This window comes from Cyprinodon tularosa, unplaced genomic scaffold (genome assembly GCF_016077235.1).
Source record: "Cyprinodon tularosa strain WSP-4 unplaced genomic scaffold, ASM1607723v1 ctg463, whole genome shotgun sequence".
Lineage (NCBI taxonomy): Eukaryota > Metazoa > Chordata > Actinopteri > Cyprinodontiformes > Cyprinodontidae > Cyprinodon > Cyprinodon tularosa.
Window position 1 is genome coordinate 350,567 of NW_024039189.1, and position 22,160 is coordinate 372,726.

At 37.2% G+C, this 22,160-nt stretch overlaps 1 protein-coding gene across 1 annotated transcript; it reads right to left on the minus strand.

Moving 5' to 3' along the window:
* Window positions 1–1,309: 1,309 nt before the first annotated feature.
* gorasp2 (golgi reassembly stacking protein 2) lies at window positions 1,310–17,655 on the minus strand. Its single transcript, XM_038301188.1, has 10 exons — window positions 17,492–17,655; window positions 9,200–9,280; window positions 8,915–9,118; window positions 8,740–8,826; window positions 7,197–7,327; window positions 4,692–4,812; window positions 4,495–4,627; window positions 4,222–4,308; window positions 2,951–3,064; window positions 1,310–1,694 (listed from the first exon to the last, which is right to left on the minus strand). Exons 1-10 carry the CDS (start codon window positions 17,552–17,554, stop codon window positions 1,495–1,497), a joined length of 1,221 nt encoding a protein of 406 aa, XP_038157116.1. The 5' UTR covers window positions 17,555–17,655; the 3' UTR covers window positions 1,310–1,494.
* Window positions 17,656–22,160: the final 4,505 nt, after the last annotated feature.

Here is a 22,160-nt window from a genome sequence, read left to right on the forward strand (position 1 = left end):
GATGCAAATTATACAGCTGCTAGAAGTTGATTTACTGTGAGAAGAAGTTGGTCATCGTTGAGTAGAATTGAAGAAATTTCACTATTGATTTGGATATATATATATTTTTTTTTCCCCCACAAACGCTAGGCTTTAATTTGAGTTACTTAGCCATGGGAATGTGTAGCATAAGTGGCATCTAGTGTCATGTAGGCTGGAGGAGCATACTTAAGTGCACAAAGTAACCAAATGTAGAAAAGTGATGTATAAAAAAAACCCTATGCAGGAATATTAATTAACATATAAATTGGAAACTGTATATGCTGTATAGGTGAATTTTCAAAATTTGAGCTGCAGCAGTTAAAAGTTTTCCTGACATAAAATAAGTTTCCTGGAGTTTGTTTTTTCATTTTGCTGCTCTTACTTTTTCAAGGGCTGTATGTTCCACTTTGGGTACAAGTTGTACAGTTATGCTTAAAGTGAATAATAAATTCCAGGAACAGTTTTTCTTCCCCTAATAAATGTTATAACCAATTTTCTCTCTCGAAGCAAAACTAAACTACAATTTTAAAGTGAACTTGGATGTTTTTGAAGTGTTTGATTTCCTTAATTTGAAAAAAATATGAACAGCTAATGAAAACCTAGTTTGGTTTCTTGTATTACATACGGAGGTCTGAGGATTTTTAATGTGGAAATGTCAGCCTGCTGAAAAGCAGTCTAACACAATTGGTGACAGTGTGCATATATGATGGATATCCCAAATGCTTTGGGTATCAATTCCAGCTGGGTGAATGAAACTATTATCCCTTCAAGGCTTTCTGCAGAACTATTTTTTTTAACACAATTCTTCCAATTATTTTCCAGTAGTATGCTCGCACACTGAACATTTCAAGCACTCAGCTTCTTTAGCAATAAACTTATAGCAGTTCCTGATGGGTGGTGTCAGCAGCCGAACACTAACAGAAAAAGAAAATGCTTTTAACCAAATTATGTGTTTTTCTGAAAAACTTTGCCATTATGTTCATGGGCAACATCACCACCATCTGGTTTTGTTTGGAACTGCATGCTTTAAATCTGTTTTTTACCCACAGGATAAAATAAATTGGGAGAAACCAAAATGCCAGAATCACCAGTCAAGATTATATCAAACTTTACTGTTTTTTTGCAATCAATGATGGTATAACACTTTAAACAAACCTGCAAAATCCTCTGCAGCTTAATTTAACTTGTAAGTTTTTTAATAGTCTAACCACTAAAATGAAATGATACCGACATCCACACTCAAATTGACCACATCTTATGATTGGCATCTGAGAAAAGTGAAACTGCATAGTACCAGCAATGTTTTAATTCAGTTTAGTAAAAATCTTTAAATTCATCTGAAGTTTCTTCAGTCTTCACCAGGAGCTGCTATGCAAACAAAGTTGTGGAACTAATTTGTGAGCCAAGTGGAGCAGCACCTGCTTATGATGCAGAAGATGAGGGAAAGGTGTCGCCTTTATCAGGTGCTCAGTGCTACGAGTCCACAGTCACTGTGAAATTCATTGATCCAGAGTTGGAGACTGATGACTGGTTGGAGTTTTGGGTCAGTAAACTGTTCATATGAATAGTTGAAGAGGGATATATGTTGGCGTATGAATTAACAGCAATGGTTGGATCAGGAGGAGAAGAAGAAACACTGGAAACTGAGGCCGGAAAGTTGAGTGGAGGAAGACCTGCAGAGCACAAGACAGAAGTCTATTAAAAAGCGCTCACTTGGAAGCTAAGTATTTAAAACAACTATAGTATAAATATTGCTCTATGAAACATTCTGCCCCAAATCTGTTTAATGTGCCTAATTTTTCAAATCAGAGTTAATCTTAAAAAAAAAAAAAATTCAGTTTTAAAGAATTTCGTGTACAGAGGAACAAGCTATCTGAACCAACCTGCCGCTTAGTGAGCAGGTAATCATACCCAGGAGGGAACCTGTCTGACGACATTAGGTTGGCTAAAATATGTTTAAAGGAGACAACACGCACCCTTCCAAAGAAAATTAATACCATGAATGAAATAAAGACAGAATTTAATATGGGAAAGATTTAAAGAGCAATGTCTAAGTTTAGGAACTCCAGGGAGCAACAGTCCTTTTGAATAAATGGAAATAAATGTAGAAGGGAATGAATTTTCCCAGAAGTAACCAGCCAATCGATATTATTGCAAGAATACATCGAAAATTAATCTAGGAAGTCACTTAATCCAGAACAGCATCTGAAGCTGTTATGTCAGATGCTGAAGAAGATTCTCAGACATCCAGGTCATAGTCATTCCGTAAAAGTTTAAAAAAATATCCACTGGACTTGGTTTCCAAGATTTGAAGCCGTTTCGCTACCTCTCCAGGAAGCTTTCTCAATTCAAATGTCTGGATCCGCAGTGAGTTTGAGTCTTATATAGACTTTATAAAGACTCAAACTCACTGCGGATCCAGACATTTGAATTAGGAAAGCTTCCTGGAGAGGTAGCGAAACGGCTTCAAATCTTGGAAACCAAGTTATGTCAGATGTTAACTTTATTTTGATTATCCAAAATAATATCCATGTGAAAAAAAATCTCTAAGAGGAGAATCTGAATATTCACTAGATCTTCTTACAATGTTTGTATCCAATCCTGGTTGCTTCTGATATTTGTTTGCTTTAGCCCACCAAGCTTTCTGTCACAATGAACCCTTGGGTAATGTCATCAACTAGCAACGAGTTTCTCTGGTCAAAAAGCTCCTGAAATTTAAAAAACTATCTTCCGTCAAAAGTTGGCCTCAACCTCCTATGTAGGCATTTTATTAAATGGTCCAATAGCAGAAAACGGAAAGGATGTCTGAAAAACAATCACCTAATACAGCTTTGGTCCTCTCATGGTATTTCTGTGAAAAATTAAACCTTATAAAAAAAAAAAAAAAAAAAAGTAATTTAAAATCCAAGAACACTGGGGTAGAACCTACCATTCTGCTGAATCCCAAGTCCTGGTGGTAGAACCCGACTCACACCTGGCAAAGTGGCGTTTAGGTTTGTTGAATGAGAAAAGGCTGGAAGACCTCCAGGAAGTGGAATGAAGCCTGGGTAAAATAATTCATAGCAGCTTTGAGACAGTTTAGAGTCACTGCAGTTTAGTTTTATTTGCAATAATAAAAGAATAAAACTGTAAATAGTTCAACATAACTAATATTACTCAAACCCTTTCATGGAAAGCCTCTTTAATAAACACAATAGAACTGTTCTGCTGTTATGAGCTGCTGTGATGATGCAGACAGCAGGTTCTGAATGGAGCAGCCATCTTTTTAAGTTTGGAGTCAAATAACTTTCACTGACACTAGTTCCTTCCAGGACATCTTAGTAAATCTCACCTTGGAGAATGTTGATATATGCAAGGTACCATTTTCCTGTTTTAAAGGTCAAATAAATTCATGTTCCTCAGAGACTCCAAACCCGAAAGGGGAACTGAAACCCCATAGTTTGCTCTCACCAAGTCTTGCGGGAAGACTTTTTTTAGTCATTCGAGAATTTTTGACCACCTGATTCCTCTGGAATCTTGTGGCGGACATTGAAGCTTCCCCTTTCTGCACTGTGGCTTTCCAGCTTCAACCCTAAAGCCTAAGCTTTAGGGTTGAAGCTGGAACATGTTAACCCGCAACATGTTAACCTAAAGCCTAAGCTTTAGGGTTGAAGCTGGAACATGTTAACCCGCAACATGTTAACCTAAAGCCTAAGCTTTAGGGTTGAAGCTGGAACATGTTAACCCGCAACATGTTAACCTAAGGCCTAAGCTTTAGGGTTGAAGCTGGAACATGTTAACCCGCAACATGTTAACCTAAAGCCTAAGCTTTAGGGTTGAAGCTGGAACATGTTAACCCGCAACATGTTAACCTAAAGCCTAAGCTTTAGGGTTGAAGCTGGAAAGCGTTCCTACGCTTTCCAACTGGAGCCATTCATGGCTTCACTGTCTTTTTAGATAATTTTCCTTATCCCTGCTGAGAAACTCCTTCAACGATTCCCTTGATTCAGCAGAAAATGTTATCATGTAACAACAGTTATGGTATCTCAGGTATTTCTAAAAAAACCTGATGTAGTTATAAAAGAACCACTTGGTTTGTGAAATTTATCAAACAAACAAAAAACCTGAACATGTTTTCATTTTACCACTAAACCTTAATCTACAGTTTGGAGATTAGATGCCGCTATAGGTCAGTTGTGACGTGAAAACCAGTAAACAAACCTGGTTGCGTTGCAGACCAACCATTGACAGGAAGAGGGAGGGTCGGTGTGGGTATTACATGGTTGGCTGGAGGGGTTACAGGATTTCCTAAAATAACAGCATCATAATATAACATGTTAACCACAGACAGCAACATATCCATATGTCCTATATGTATATGATTTAGTGTTTTTATCTTAAGTTTAAACACTTTTTTTGTAGTGCAGGACTGCTGAGTCCCTCATTTGAAAGTTAGATTCTTTAAATGTCTAAGAATCAGAATCAATGTTTCACCTGTTGGTGGGTTTATCAGGACAGCTGTTGGCTCAGAGCTGACAGACAAACCGCTGAGAGGTCGCTCTAATCCAGTTGGAGCAGAAGACGACACAACAACTGGAACGGTTGGAACCACAGCAGAGAGCTGGACCTGGTAACCACAATTTATTTAAAGGACAATGCAAGTGGAGTTACTTCATAAAATGTTCACCTACCTCTGTGTAGCCGTCTTTGGATGTGTGTGGCGCTTCATTATGACTATGTGAACAAGAGTTTTTTTCCTCTTTAATGGTAGGTATCCTGTGTAGGTAACCGAACCCAATCTTGCATCCAAGACTGTGGAAACACAAAGGTACGTAAAATAAGTCAAGAAAGACTCCAGCTTAGATTTTTTTTTTCAAAAAAATGTTCTTACGTTAATTTAAAATATAGTAAAACTAAATAACTTAATCTATGAAGCTAAAACTAAATTATTTCATACTTTAATACATCAATAGTTTAGAGTTAAATCCAGTACTAGAGAGATTTTTTTGTCAACAGGAAACCTCAGCTCCAGCTGAAATAAAAAAAAAGGACAATTTTGCCTGCAACTCAAATCCTGTATAAGATCTTTTGTCTCAAAAATCATAGCTTTTGTAGTCGGCTTCGAACTTCATCTAAACAAATCAGTTATCGGTCATGTTAACATTGTTGTTTGACTTTAAAATAAGAAACAGCTGATTTATTGAAGACATCCGATTTTTGGGACATGCAGTTTTTTTCTGATTGCAATGGATACATAACTACGTAAAATGAAGAATGCATCCTTCCTTGGGGAAGGATCCTTCAGGGGAAACATCTTGGCCCCTCATTTCCCACGATTCAATGCCGTTTCAAGCGGTTTTGTCAAGCTTCGGCAGCAGTGGTGGACAGTGGTGGCAAAATCCTGAATAAAAATTGAGAAAATACTCTTTCTAGGACCAAAAATACACTTTTAATTTGTTTTAACCCGCAATTCCTTAAATATTGAAAATTTCATGTTTGGCTAATTTAAAGGTTTTAGTCTATTTTTCAGTAAAGTTTGGGCCAAAATCAGCTCATTTTATTCAGCTCTACTGGACTGCTGCAGTTCCTCAAGGATTAGATTAAAACCGAAGCCATTGGTTGGGATTCATCACTTGCTGCCATCATTGCTTTAGAGCTCTGCATAAACTGGGTCCTTGGAAGGATGCAGCCCCTGAATTGGAACACGCTCATTTTGTCTAATGTTTTATAACACATCATACTATACTAAACTAATCCGCAATATATATGTAAACTATCTTATATCAAGCTCACTTATGCTAAGTTATGTTTGCTATCTTATGTTAGTTATTAGTTAAAATCACACATTTATATCCACCATTAGCATTTATATTAACTTTATTATCAGGTCTACGCTTTTAAGCCAGAAGATTATGACCACCTGCCTAAAGTTGCGTTGGTTCCTGAAACGTATCATGAGCCGCTAACTTCACCAGACGCTGAACGGCTGCTCTGGTTTCTAAAACACCACAGTAGCTGGTGCATAAATTCACACCTTAACTGGTCTGTGGCTATGGATCTTCGTACACAGCTCATCTGTTGGAGTGGACAGCATAGGACAGCCATCGTTGCCTGCAAGGATCAGGGAGTATTTTTCTGTTCTCACTCTGTCATTTCTTTCCACCTCTCTTCCTTCACTTGATAACTCCTGACCAGTGCGGGTTAGGAATACCCCACAGAAACCTTGCATTTGGAAAAACCTCTAACCCACTCTGTCTCCCCCCCTCTCTGACTGTCTCCTGACCTAGCGGGAGTTTGAAGGATTCATGCACAGCTGATAAAAACTGGTAGATCTTTTTAAGCACTTTCATGGATTCAAAGAAAAAAAAAACTCAGCTTTTATTGTTAAAAGTCAGCTTTTATTGTCAAGGAATGCTTCCAGCATTCCTTGACAGTCAGCTGGCAGATGAACTAGGTCAAAATGATGACGATGAAAAGCGGGAGGACTTTTCAAAGGTTGGGCCTGTGAAACCAGTTTGGAAGGAGTGTGAGATCATTACATTAGTATTAGTAACAAGATGCAAGCGTACAATATATTAATTGGCAAAGATCTCCCTTTGGAAAGATGGAGCCATGATTCACATCCTATTCAGAAGAATCAGTTACTTATATCATTACTTGGATAATATTCCTATATTGGCAGTCATCTTCAAATCAGCCACATGGTGACCTTCAAGATGTGTCCTACTTGATGCACCAGTTGATAAATAGTTCAGAGTCAGTGATGAGTGTCATTGTTTGGCGTTTCCCACATTCATATCTAGCTGTTGCACAAAGGATCTGCTTGAGAACAAATGACTAAGCAGGGGAGTGTCTTTTTCTATTCATGGCTAAAGGTGGTACAGGACATCAGGCTTGGGCACTTAAACATTTCACAATGATTGAGTTTCGTAGGAGACACCATATGTGTGCACCTCCAGCTTTTTTGTCAATAAGCTCTGTTTCAGTCAGGGTGCGAGTGGCCGTTAAAGACTGAACAATGGGTCAGATTAGTACCAGAAACAAATAGGTTCTGCACCTTTTGTTTCATCTCGGCAAAATGATCAGAAGGATAACCTCTCCCGTTCGGTTTAAAATAGTAATTAATTAATTATCTGCTTTTATGGTGGAAACACAAAAAAAGGTGGATGCATAATTTTTCACTGCAAGTACCATACCTGCCTTCACCACCCCAGTCAGAGTTTGGGGTAATGACCACCTCTCGACAGTTATCAGCGTCAGTGTTGTAAACATAGAGCTTCAGCTCCTTCCCCTCATGCGCCTCCACGAGGGAAAACAGGTCTTCGCTCTGTTCCAGGAACAAAAATACAGACCAGGTATGAATAAGCTGCAAATGGGAGAAAGTAACCTTAGTGTTAAACTAGCACAATATAGAACTCACTCATTGGAGTGTGTAAAGTGTAGCATGCACCCCCCCAACTCTGTTCCGAACAAACCTAAACTAATGTGATCAACTGCTCAAAAAGAGTTTTTTTTTTTTATATTTATTAGAAGGTACATTGAAAGCAAACAGAGATGTTTGCAAAATGAATCGAGATAAAAACAGGTGCAAATCTTTAAAGCTACAGTGTGTAATTTTCAGCGACATCTAACGTCCAGACTGCAGACCGCAGCAACATGAACATCTCCCCCCCACCGCTTCTCCCCCCAAACAGTACGGCGAGCGTTACGGGACAAAATGTCTTCGTAGACGTCCGCATCACCTACTGTACCTTCTCAAGTGATGAGGTTTGTTTACATAGAAAATTTTACAGATAGTATACTCAGGCATAATACTGCCATCTATTGTTCAGTACCGTCTCAGTTCATCTCTCTCAACTTGCCGTAGTTACTTTCGAGCGTAATGGGCGATCTCGCAATCGCTAGTTTGTTGGCTCTGCGCTGCCGTAGCGCAAAGATATCTGCCTCCATGGCTGCGAGACCCGCTCCTATGTAATTATAAATAACGAATTCTAAGGCAACGCAAATATTAAGGTTAAGAGGCTGAGCTCGTAGATGATGATAAATAACATAGTTATGTATAATATATTACATTTCTGACTGTATATCCCTATAATTATTACACACTGTAGCTTTAAAGAAAATCTTGACTATAATCCTAAATGTACCGACTGTGCAATCAAACACTCTGGATTAAAGAATACTCATATGTTAGAACGGTCCGGTTAAAGTCCAGACATAAATCTATAGAAAGACTTCAAAATCTGATGTTCTCAGATTCTCTCTGAAATCTGACAGTATGACTTGTTTTGCAGAGAAGAATGGGCAACAAAAAAAAAAAGTCAGCTGTGAAGGATTTGACTATTTACTTTATTGATTCACTTTGTTCTCTTATTATTTGTATCTCCTATGACACTGCTGTGTATTTTTTTCCTCTTGTACAGCCCTTTGAACTGCCACCAAACTGTGCTATATAAATAAACCTTCCTTGCCTCGAGGCAAAGGACCAAATGACATGCAACTTGACTTAGTTTGAATCAGGGGAAAATAATATAAACTCATGCCACACTTGTCAGATTTTAATTTCTAAAGAAGAAAAAAAACTTAGCAAACCATGTACGCTTTTCATTTTAGATCAGTTCTGCACTCCTGCAGCCTGACCTAAAATCCCAATAACTACAGTGATCTTTGTTTTTGTTTTGTGTAAGAGTCAAGGGAGTCTGAAAGATTTTGCAAGCCACTGTACAGCAAAGAGGGTACCTCACGCATGGCGGTGTCCGCTCCGATTATGTAATCGACGAAAGGCCTCAAATCAGCCAGGCCTGCTGGAGAGTTCGGCTCCACCTCCTCAAAATGAAACAAGAAGATGCAGAAACATTAGTTCAATAGATCCGATGAAAAAAATAGAGCTTTAAAGAGGCCAGGAAACACTCACCAAGACGTGCCAAACATTTTGATTGGCTCTTTCAAAGCTGCAGAAGCGAATGCTGAGACCCAGAAGGCCCTGTCCGCCCCATGTGTTGCTGGGTGTGATGGTCTGCTCCCTCACAGATTGCGTCTTGCTGTTGTATAGTAGCATCTTGACAGGCTTCTCCACATTCACTCTTAGAAGCTCTTTCAGGGTGTCGTTGTCCCTGTTCTGTTCAAGAAATATTTTTATTGTTTTGAAAACAATGTTTGAAATGGATATTTTTGACGTACCCAGCTGATGGAAACCTACCAGCCTAGTGTCGCAAACAGAGATGATAAAATCAAAGAATGGCTCCAGTCCTGCATGGTAACCCGGGGAATGTTCTTGCACCTGAAAAGGTCAGAGGGATTTTCAGATTAAGACAAGTGTACCAAAGCATGAAGATGGGCATCCACCAGAAAGACAATCTGTAAACAGCTCCTACATGTGAAGCAAAAGTAGATTCTAAATGCTTATTCAAAGATTTTATTTTAGAAACATTGATTATTGGAGGCGACTCTTGTGAGGCTTAAACATTAGGATGGAGGAAGAACAAGAGGATCAAAAGAAACATACTTTCCTTTTCCGCGGACAAAACTAAATACATTTGAATAGACTGATTATTTGTTTATGTTTATTTGGCATTAACTTGAGCAGATCCCCATACAATGATCTGCCAGAAAAATTACTATTTTTTCTAACCTTTAAAATTAGAGTATCAGATCATATGCACTTGAAATAAGTGAAATAAGGCAGTTGTTTTAAGTTATTTTAAACAAAAATAATTTTAGTCCACTGGCAAATTGTCTTACCCTAAAGCTAGGAAAAATATACCATCAACATGACCTAATGTCTTATATTTAAATTTTTGCAGATTACATGTTCGTATTGTAATTATTTAGACTAGGAAATGATAAAATCATGGGCGAGACACGGGCTGCACATACAGAAACACAAACAGTGGATTATAGATAGTGAAAAGCGAAAATACGCCTTTCCTATTTGGAACAGCCTCTGGCATAAATTGCTCGAAGTCCTGACCTTCTGTAAACCCTTATAAGCGTCTGACGTCTCCAGGAAGGACTTTTGGCTGACTGCACCTTTACCTTGTTGGTTCAGCTCATTGATGCTTGCAGGAATTTGTTAAAGAACAATTTGTTTTAAGAGGCAAAGGTGTGACTTTAGGAATGTGTGTCTGGAATATTTTTTTTCCCCACCCTTTACTTCTTGGACTTCTAATAAAATCTTTGTTATTGGTCTTACTTACCCCCTGACTTTCTGTGGAACCTACTATAGCCTTACAAAGAAACAAAGGCAGTTATTCTGTTTTTTCATAGTTTTACAAACTTTTCAGTGAATTGCTTCAAATTTTGTTCCAATAGAAGATTTTTTTTTGTTTATTTTTTTCTTTTTTGCAGTGTGGCCTAATTTAATTTAACTTCCTTAACTGTATAACAATTCGTATCTCAGATGATCCTAGAAAATACAGTTAATTAAAACATTGCAAAGTCCTTTTTTTTCTTTGAATAAGCACAAATAATCTACCCTCCAACATTCTGGTGCAATCAAATATAGTCCACATTTTCTATTTTGATCTCATGTTTGCGTTTCAGTCTTCTAATTCTATTATGAACTTTAATTAAATTAAATTAAGTGTGAGATGTAGCATCATTGTCATGAGGTCTGACCTCAGGGTATCACTGTATTGACCTTTTCTGCCAAACTGCTCATCGTGTCCCTCCTACAGCAGTAAAGGTTCATGTACACATTTTTTGGCCAAGTTTTATTTTGGAAAACTAATGTTAAGAAACAGACATTAGGCCAGCATAATGTAAGGGGAAATTGTTTTTATCACTGCTGGCAAAACTGGTATGACACATCACAATAGTATATAATCAGACTATAAAATGCAGTAACCCATTTTGTCATGTTTGTTGTTAAATGTGACAAAGAAAAAAATCACTAAGATGTTCTGATAAAATTATTAGATTGAATTTAACTTTATTTATCCCAGATTAAAGTCCCTTGGGGTGATGTGTCAAAAGCTAGGTTAGTTAGACCTTGGTGGACTGAATGCGATTTTTGGACCATCGTATGCATCGAGGTGCACTTCTGGTCGTCACAGTTCTTCTGAAGCACCTCCTGATTCATGACAGACTGTAAGCAGGATCTATGGTGCTGAACAGGCCAGAACCTACAGCACGAAAGGACCCCCAAACCATAACACTTTCCCCACCATGCTTCTCAGTGTGAGTAGGAGGTTATTTCTCTCAGAGAGCTGCTCTTGATTTATATTAAATTTCCTCTGTTCTGGTTTAAAAACATTTCAATCTTAGGCACATCTGTCCAAAAGAACAGTACTCCATATATTTTAGTTTGTTTCTTTGTCCTCTATGACAACTCTTCAGTTTGGCCTTCAGTTTTTCATAGAAAGCAAAGATCTCCCAATTCTTTGGATGCCTCTAAATCTCTCACCAGACCCATTAGTGAAGGCTTAAAAGGCTTTGGGTTGTTTCTGTATAGCTCATTATGGTGTTAACTCTTCCTTCAGCAATCAGCACAATAAAATGCACCCATTTTTTTTTATTAAATAGTATCCTAACCTTAAATGCCAGTAAACACATAAAGCTTAAAAAGAAACATTGGTCTTTGCCCATTTAAAGCATTGCATCCAAAATAAGTTGGACTTAACAGCTTTTAATTCTTAAAACCTCAAAATTTCTGTTACTTGTTACATTGGTTAGGGCTGGACAATATTTCACTGCTATTGTATAGGAAAAAAAAAAAATTTGCATTTGTCTGAAAATACGATTGATGTGTTTTTCTTTACCACTTTAATATTACCTATACTACGCCCAGTAGTCATAGATTTCAAACTTCTGCTTGATTTCTTAACGTCTTTGCCTTATTTCATTGCATGAAATGCTAAGATCCTTGAATTTGATCAATACGGGTGATAATGAATCCAACTAAATAATCACTAATAGATAAGCCACAGTAAAGGATGTCAAGATTATAACTTTAAACGAATTGAAAAAGACTGAAAGGAGGCTAGCCATGTGAACTAATTGGAAAATATATGGATCTGTTTTTTTTATATTTTTGATTTCATATAAAGTGTGAGAAATCCTATTGCATAGTCTACTGTATAGAGGAGCAAAGTGGATATTGATGATCCTGGTTTTTAGATTATTAAGTCATCTTTCAGTTGATTTATACAGAAACAGGGATATGATGGAGTTTTTACGTTTTTTGTTGTTGTTTTTTTTACTTTCAGCTTCTAGAATGAAGTTTGTCTAAATTTACTTCATAATGATGGCTGACATCATTTTATTACCGACTCTATCTGATTTCCGCGAGCCCTGCGGGGAGTTCACCAGTCTGCATTTCAGATGCACAGTGTTTACACCCTGGACTGCGTCATCAAGTAGGAGGGGCTTCAGCTGCACAAAGCTGACACCCTACTGATGTGAGAAAAACTCAGCAAATATACAAATGAATGGTTATTGCTTCTTTGGTACAGGTTTGTGCTTTTAAAATAGTCATTGGTAAAAATTAGAAAAACAATAAAATAAATAAAATTTAATAAGATCACATGTGCTGCTGTTTCAGAGATATTAAAGATTATTTTTTTAGGTCACCCAGAGGTCATCTATCCCCTCATTAAGCTCAGAATTTAATAAAAATGATCTAGCCTACTTTTTCAGTGCTACTTCATTTGTGCAGGTAAAACTATTCTTAGTACAATTTGGTTTTTAAGATAGCATTATTTTAAAATACGGCAGATGATGTCACCATCCTAGCAGAGGTTAGTGCTGCTCTCTTTTCCTGATATAAAGTTATTGTATAACATCACATGTCATTCCTGTGCTGATTCTGAATATAATAGTTGGCATGTTTACCTTATTTAATGGCTGGAATTTTTTTTATATTTAGTTAATCACCAGCCTCCAAGACCCTTTGCTTTGGACCTGCCTTTAACCCTGGCAATCGCAAAGCATTTCCTGTCAAGGTCTCTTGTGGTCTTTTCACAATAAAAGCATAGGTAAAACTTAACATAAAGAACTAGTGCTACATTTTTCTCTATGACCAACTTTTGAATAGCCTTGAGGAGACCATCATTGTTTTGGAAAAACCCCAAAAGCTCTAAACAAACAAACAAACAAACAAAAAAAATCACTTTGGTTCATCCAGAGCTGCATCTGAATGATGGTCGTATTGGCTGTACTTTCTTGTAGACCTACCCATGTAGAAAGCACCGATGCTGGGCAGTGGAGAGTGAATGACTGGGGTCTGTGCTGGAGGTAAGGGAGGATGATAAACAGCCCTCCTAGCACCAAATTAAAACATCTTTTTAAAAGCCATCTAAAAACATTGTGAAACCTTCCTTATTTTCACTTTATTTTTTTGTGAAAAAAAAAAGTTAAGCCTAGAACCAGTCCCTGATTGACTGCCATGTCGCAACTTTACAACAAAATTTGGCTCATTTCAACTTCATCAATCACCACTCGACTCTCGCCACGTGGTATTGCTGTTTGACCAGACCTCAATTGTATCTAGTAGCACGAGGTGAGAGCAGAGTAATGAACACTGTCATGGCGTGGGATTTACCACCGGCTACTTCACCACGCAGTTTGCAGAGGAATTCTACATGAATCCATCGCACTCACCGCTGACACTTATCCAGCCTGAACGCAGCATTAAGCTTTAACTCATATAACATAACATATATGTCTCATTCACAATTTCTGAACCCATATTGGCTGATCTGCACAGCCCAGGTATCAATATCAGATTGGAATAAACTGGATCGGTGGATCTCCACTATTTTTGCATGTGGTCCCAAAAAAGATGAACCGCATAATAAAAGAGCCTCTTGAATAAAACACTTAAATATTTTTAAAATAGCACTAAATGGGGCCTGGTGAAAATTTGATTAATCTGTTGATTATTTTTTCGATGAATCGCTTAATCGGATAACCAAAGGTTCCTAAAAGAACATTTATCTTAAATGCAAAATGTTATATATATATATATATATATATATATATATATATATATATATATATATATATATATTTTTTTTTTTTTTTTTTTTTTTACAATTTTGATATAATTACTGCTCTAATTGGGTTTCTCTGTCAGCTAAAGGAATGTTTTAGAGTCTCTGTACTCTTTAACTATACAGCAAATAATGCGCTGGAACAGACATGGTTACTGATAGGTCCTTTGGATCCAGGGGCGGATCTAGAAAAATATTTATGGGGTGGCAAGAGGGGGGCAGGAATTTTTTTAGGGGTGGCAACATATGGCATTTGTTTACACTGAATTTAATCACAGTTATCACAGTTTGGTGAGAATAGGAGATAGAAGAATGATAACACTACTTCTAGAGGGGCCTTATGACAGGAAAGGTATTAAGGTAAGACACAGGAGCTGAGTAGTAGATGTGCGAGATTGACTGTCAGAGAGGCAGCTTTGCAGCATTTGCACAAGAAGAAACTATAGAAAGAAAAAGTTACCCATCAGAGATCTATGGACTTAGCTGGACTAAAGTGAGCAGAGCTACACAGTAGAAATAAATGGGTCAAGACACCCGAACAAAGTACCAGACATCCATGTATTGTTTACTCTGAACACACATTTACCCCATTTGTTCCTCAGTAACTTGACATACAGCAGTTACGGCAACATGAAAGGGACATTTCATGCATGTAGATATGCTGTAGATACCGGTAGAGCTGTATATGGAGGACCAACTCTGCCATATTTAAAAATAAATACAGAAATAAATAAATGCTCAATACGTAAATAAGCATACAATTAATTGCCACCAAAAATACAATCAACAAATAAATGTAATTAGAAATTATATTATAATGGCAGGCAGAAATGTAAAAAGGGCAGGCAGAAATAAATAGCGGCGAAGAAATAACTAGGGTAAAAAAATACAAAGGAAGAATAAAACAGACAAAAATATGATAACATGCACATAAATAAATACTTAAAAATATAAGTAATAAAAAAATGAAGTTGAAGATAATAAATGACAAAAAAATAAATAAGGTAAATATTAAAAAGGCAAAGAAATAAAAAGAGTTATATACCTTTATGACTAGCTGTATAATTTAATTTCTACTTACATTTATTTGTTGTTTGTATTTTTGGTGGCAATTAATTTTATGCTCATTTATTTATTGAGCATTTATTTATTTCTGTATTTATTTTTAAATATGGCAGAGTTGGTCCTCCATACTGCTGTATCAACAAATCAACAAAAAGGCGGGTTCTGTATGTTACATCAAAATCTCCACAAATCTGAAAAGAAGCAACATAAAAAATACATTTTGCTTGTGATTAGGTTCATACAGGTCATTTCTGGATAGTTTCATATTACAAAAAAGAAACAACAACACTGCTTCATATTAAGCAGCACTTACACCAGTATCACATTTTTAACTTTACTTTTAACACTTTTGGTTTTATTAAAAGGAAATATCAGATTTTCTCAGGTGCCAAAACAAAATGTAGCAGCTCTGTAAAGGCTCACCAGAGAGCATAACATAAAGTTAACATGACCATAACAGCTGAATGCAGTGATTTCCATGTTGCTCAGCAAAACGCTTCACAACTTTATTTAGATCCAATGCCTTTGTGCGTTTTTATTTGAGTAAAACCAAACTTGATTGTCTCTTTTTTGTCATAGTTGACCGCAAATATGTCGTTATGAGCCTGAGACGTCAGGCCTAACTAACATCATAGTTAGAGAAATAACGTTCTGCAACCTGATTTTTATCATCTCAAAATCAGCATTGCAGCTATGCTAGCAACATTGTGCTTTCATTATGATTTCATTTCTCGATAGATAGTTAATCAGTTTTTACCTGTTTCATCCCGTGTCTCCTCTCCCCATGATCCCTGGCTCCCTCGCTTTGCCCCATTCGGTTTTCAAAACAATCAGTCTCAAGGCCCATTCATACCTCACGTAAAAGACGGATACGGATACGTGTGGAGTGTTTCATACGTTCTAACCGTCGATTTCGTCCGTACTTTGACACGAAAATTGGGAGCTTACGCTTACGGACGAAACGGATCAATACGGAGCAATACTACCGGAAACGGTGGGGGCGCTATTGAGTTTTTAGTACAAAATGTCAACAGAATCAGGTCTTGGACCATCGCCATGTTTTGATCAATGACGAATCATTGGCGCCCAGCACTGCCACCTAGAGGAAATACGGGTTATTGCGCACCTCAACGGACGGAGGTATGAAGGAGTCAACGGAGGGACAGAAATACGGACGTGCAGGCCAAACGTGAGGTATGAATGGGCCTTTAGTCGCTCTCGCGTCATCTCATGCATTCACTGCAGTCCGACATTAGAAATTAGCAGTCGTAATTCTCAAATTATCCATAATTTATAAACCTCACCATCCCTACCGCCAACTGGGGTGGCAGCAGGGGTGGCAAGGCTGTCATTTAGGGTGGCATTTGCCACCCTATGCCACCCCAGTAGATCCGCCTATGTTTGGATCTATTTCATTTTTTTTCTTTACAAAATCTGCTTTACTAATTATTTAAAAACAATAAGGTGATAGCTTCAGTGGTGTTGAGATAGGGTCCGGTTTTCATCTGCTAAATGGTTTTTTCAAAACAAATAAAAAAATGCTCTGTTTTACAGCCGAATTTATCAGTTTTTCTTGAGTTATAATTCAGATTTTATAGAAACTGTAAGTTTTACTGAAAGTCATCAAAAAATTTAAAATTCCTGAATTATAAATGTATATTGACCTAACAAGAAATAGAATTTTAATTAAACCGAATTAAATAGAAATTACACTGCAATTGCAATCTTAATATATTTAAATCCCTTGCCCTGTTTTTTTTTTTTTTTTTTTCATGCTTTTCTGTGCCCCAATGGAAAAAAAAAACGCTGGCCCCCCATCCTCCTGGCCCCCTGGTACATTTGGTCTAGAACCGTCACTGACAGTTGTCTCCTTCCAAACACAGCTGTTTGACTAAAGCTGAATTTCAAAATGATCACTTCTCCCCTGTGAAAATCTTAAATCAGGATGACATGCAGCTCCTCAGTAAAGTGATGAGCTCATCTGGTGTAGATAAACAGTCCTTAGAATCACCTCCATACAGAATAGACCAGGTGGAGACAAGACACTCCCTTCTCTATTAGTCACCTAGTGGCCCCACCGGTTGGTCTGGCCCCATCCACAGGTAACGTCCTCAGAACTGCTATGATAATAACTGCACAAACAGGCAGGGAGCACATCCAACAGTTCATTTCAGTTCATTTATATTCAATCAATGACTGTTCCTGTGCGCTATGATCCAATCTGAACAAGCGTCTCAATGCCAGCCTCGGTGATCGGCCTCACATGAACCAGAAGCGGCTGTTTTCATTCAGATTTCCGTTTAAATCCACGTGGAAACGCAGAAAAATCAGTTTCCTGCCAAATCCAGACCACTGCACCGCGATAGAGAGACGTTAATGTTAGTTGGGCTAAAAAAAAAACACAGCAACTGTGCTGATAATACAGCTGCTCTTACCCGGAGGACGTGGTAACCTTCGGATCCTCCCCCCGGGATCTGGACGCTCTGAGAGCCCCCCATCTTCCCCTGGATCCGGATACCTGCGCTGGTTTTAACAGGAGGCTCTGGGACAGGTCATGTCGTGATTCCTGCTGCTGCTGCTGCACTTCCTGTGCTGCAGTCCTCCCTCCTCCCTGCAAGCTGCCATGGCAACGTCTCCCCAGCTGTGATGTCACCGACTCCAAAATAAGACACGCGGGTTCATCTTTGTAAATCACAACCAGCTGGTCGAGTTTATTCATTTCACTAATTCAGCATTATGTATTTTCCTTTTTTATGTGAAAGCTTAGGTAAAATATAATACTTTTCAAGAACAGTTAAAGGACCTTATTACCTTTATAAAATTCAAAAAATGTAGATATTTTGATGGCAAAAAATAATGTAATAACAACGCCAACTTTCCCGAATATATTAAGAAAAATAAAAGTGCTTTAATAAGAAATTCATGAAAAACTCTGAGTGAAAGAAACAAATTTTTGGTCCAAAATAATCTTAGAGGCATTAATGCTGATACTGGCATTTACATTGTTTAGTTTATTAACCTAAATATAATTGTTAACAAGGCTTATTAACTTTTTTATTAGCTTTTTTCCTTTTTTTGACTTGTTACCTTTCTTTTCAGCTTAATTTACAGTAGGTAATATATCATTCTAGGGCTCATCTAATTGGTCAAATGTCAAAATAAGATGTACAGCCATGTAGCAGTATCTTTGCTGAATGGCTGGATATAGATCTTGTTCTTATAGACCTCACTGAGGGATGGGGGGGGGGCTCCATTTGTAAGAGGCATGCAAGTGATCAAAAATGGTAACTGCCCTATAAAGGGTAAACAAGGACTGTAACAAATAGACATTCCATGTATGTTGGTTAAGGTGTATATTGGTGCAATTAAAAGCCTTATAACAACTTTTCAGGTTTCTCTGACTACATTTCAATAAGAAGAATAGTAGAAAATACATTTTACTCAAAAACCATAAAAGAAATAAATCATGCTACTATGCTTGTTATATATGTTCATACTGCTCTTTTCTGCACTGTGCAGATTGTTAAAATAAAATAATAGCATGGTGGTTCTCTGGTAGTTTTGGCACACACTAGGACATGATAATAAAGACACATAATGAATAAGGGTTAAATAAAGTAGGGGGAGAGGCAGCCTAGTGGTTGAGATTGAAATCCTGAGGTTCTGGGTTCATTCCCCTGGATTGCCACTATAGGTCCCTGAGCAAAGACCCTTAACCCCACACTGTTCCCCATGGGGATGGGTTAAATGCAGAGGTAACTTTCTCCAATGTGAGATTAATAAAGTTCAATTAATTAATTAGATAGTCTTGGAATAATAATAATAATAATACTTAGCATTTTACCTGACTAAGTCAGAGTGGGACCAAACGTACTCTTAAAGTGTTACTTTAACACTGCAAATTTACTGTGTAAATGAATGTATAACCTATCTGCAGCATGAGGATAATTATCTTTAATTCTGTTGAGGACAGTGTGATATTTCCTGCCAGAATCTGATAGGTAGCAGCAACAGGGTAATGAAAAACTAATCTGGAACCTCTGCAGAAAACTTCACAAAGAAAAATTAAACACATAATGGAAAACCCTCAGCTTCCTCTTCATCATACTTTGGTGCAATATCAACCCCTATAATATGAGCTATAATAGCATTTAATTCCCCTTTGCTGTTTGTTTTTTCTGTTGTTGAATGATCTCTAGTGTTAATTTTAATCAATTTCGGAAAAAAAATAAAACTTCCATGTTTTTTTCAGTGACATCAAACTCATAATTTCCATATATATTTCTTCATCAACACCTTTCTCTTTAGTTTTAGTTTTTTTTTCTTATCCATTGACAAGTTGCTTGATCTACCTGAGCTCATGAAGTACCCAGTTTGTCTGTACCTTCACCTAACCTTAGATCTGGATGGTGTTTCATTACCTCCTCAAAGTACATCTACACTCCTTGCTGCTACCACAATATAATGATGCATTTTCATCACAGCTATCAGCAAATTAACAAATTGGGATTTGAGTTACATATAATCATCATTAACTATGTAAGCCCTGAGATATCCAAGTCCTAAACATTTTAAAGCTCTCAGTGGGGTTAGCTTAAATGGTAGTGGAACAGGTTATCATCAGTATCAAGACAATGCTGCCATCTAGCATAAACCAGATTAACTGCAGACCATCTAGAACTAATAAATGTGTCCCATCATACTGCTGGTTTAAGCTGAAATAAAAGTGTTAATGACTGTATATCACCATAGATTTAGTAAAATCAAATACTTTTACTTTTTTTTCTGTACCAAATAAATATCTCAGGAAAAAAAAAATAAAAACAAAAGATGGCCACATCATATTTGAATATTTTATTTCTTATGCTTTAGATACATTCTGTAACTGTTCATTGCTTTTCGAGTGGTGGAGGTGTTGTATTTTATTTTGCCCTTTCAAGCATTTGATCAATTCTAGAGTTGCAGCTACTTGGTGATGCCAGAGCATTATGATCTCGATCAATGCAATAAAGTTAATATTTAGAGCTCCAGCAAGAATTTACAATCAATGGAGAAAAAAAAAGTGCATCACCACTGTGCTCTATTACTTTTATTTCCACAGAAATCTGGGCTGCAGATCACAAGCCAACAGTCTGTCTCCATCCAGTTTCTCTCAAAGAGACACACAAATACAGGACTGCTTTTCTGCAAGCAAAGCTGTAGCTACAAACATTCTGAGCCATTAATGTCAGAGTCAGAGGCTTACGTCTGCTGTACATCTGTAGGTCGAGGATATTTTTGTCTAATAGATAAATGCTCTTGGCTGGCCGAGGCTGCTGCACAGGGAGGCAGAGATCCAATGCAGACTGGATTTTAAAAAAGCATGCATGAAGAAAGACAGTTTTTGTAGTTGCTTTACATTTTATAGTGCTTTCCAACAGTATTTGTACTCACCAAATTTTTCCAGATTTTAAGTTAGTTAGTTGATCACATAAAAATTAATATACTAATCATTTGAGCATCGTCTTCTAGTTTGGATCATTGTTTTTTTTAGCAGGAGATGATTCTCTGATTGAGCATAAAACAGTGTTAAAATCTCCCATCTTTTTTCCATCAAGCATATATAACAATCCCCCTGGCTGTATTATATTGTTTTCTTGTCAGAAGGCTGCAGTATTTCTGCCCCAGGCCTCATGTCCTTTTCATACCGAGGAGTTTTACTACTTTAAAAAATTGGAACTGAGATGGTTAAGTTATTTTCTCTGGACAATTAATTTACGCCCTTAACATTTGGTCCCCACGAAGATCAATCAAGCTGTGGATGCGCAATTATAATTAGTTCAGCAAACAGAGGCCACAAGGTGTTGAAATCAAATTTGTATTTTGACAAAATGCCCAAATGATGTTGGTACATTAAGACAAATTAATATATAGATGAATTTTCCTTTTCAAAAATCAAGCACCCTCACAAGAAAAATTTATGTTATTAAGATAAAAATAATGATGATACAAGGTTAAATGTAATTTAAGTAGTTTGTTTACTAAGCTGTATGTGTGTTAACGTGTGTGTGTGTGTGGGTGAGGTAGGAGGAAGAGCTGGCAGGCTGCCGGCACTTAATATCATCTTTTCATTAGACTTCCCTATCACACAATGGGAGCATCAGTATCTATCAGGAAACTAATGTGGTAGTGATTCCCAAAGGCGGGAGATATATTTAGCACAGAGAGGGATTGACAAGACTCTTTGATTTATGAGAGAGAAAGAGAGGGAGATAGAGAAAGAGAAGAAGAAAGTCAGTTATGTCTTAAATAAGTTTTCTGTTGCTTTCTTCATGTGTGTTCAATGGGAAGTTGGCAAAAACTGCTACTCTATAAAATAAGTTCCTAAACTTTGCAGCCTCTGACCCACAAAAAAGCACCAGAATGGTCTCATGATAGCAATAAAAAACATCCTCAACAACCAAACTATGTATTTTTCTATTTATAAGGGATGTTGTGATACACTCAAACATATAAATATGCTTAATCATTATACTTTTTAAAGTTTACTATGATTCCTTTAGGGTATTTCAAGACCTCTTGCTGATCTGTGACCCATTTATGGTCACAAACCGAACTATGGGGAATCAATCTTCTAGTCAACAGATGCCCATGTGAAGTTCTCTTATGCTACCATTCTGACACTTTTAGATGCATCCGTCCCCTAACACGCCTGAAAAATATGAGGGTGCCTCTGTTGAGCTTAATGACATGCTGAAGAAATTTAGCCATTTGATTTAGATGTGTTGGGGAAGGAAAATGCAGGATGGTGGCTCTGGAGGACTGGACTTAGGCACCCCTGCTCTAGTCTATACCATCATGTTATTGCCTTTTTCACCTTTTAAACAAGGAAAAAATGTGTGCAGATGATATTAATAAAACGTGTGTCCTCCTAATTCAATTAGATTAAGTTTAAAGAAAAAGCTTTATAGTAAAAAACATGGAGAAAAAAGAGACGTTTCAAAAACTAAACCCCTGATAAAAGCTTCCCTGATGTTCCAGATGTAACCAAACTTTTTGACACAAATTTTTTCTGTATCCAAAACAATACACACATACAGTGTGGCTGTCTTTTTCCATTGAGAA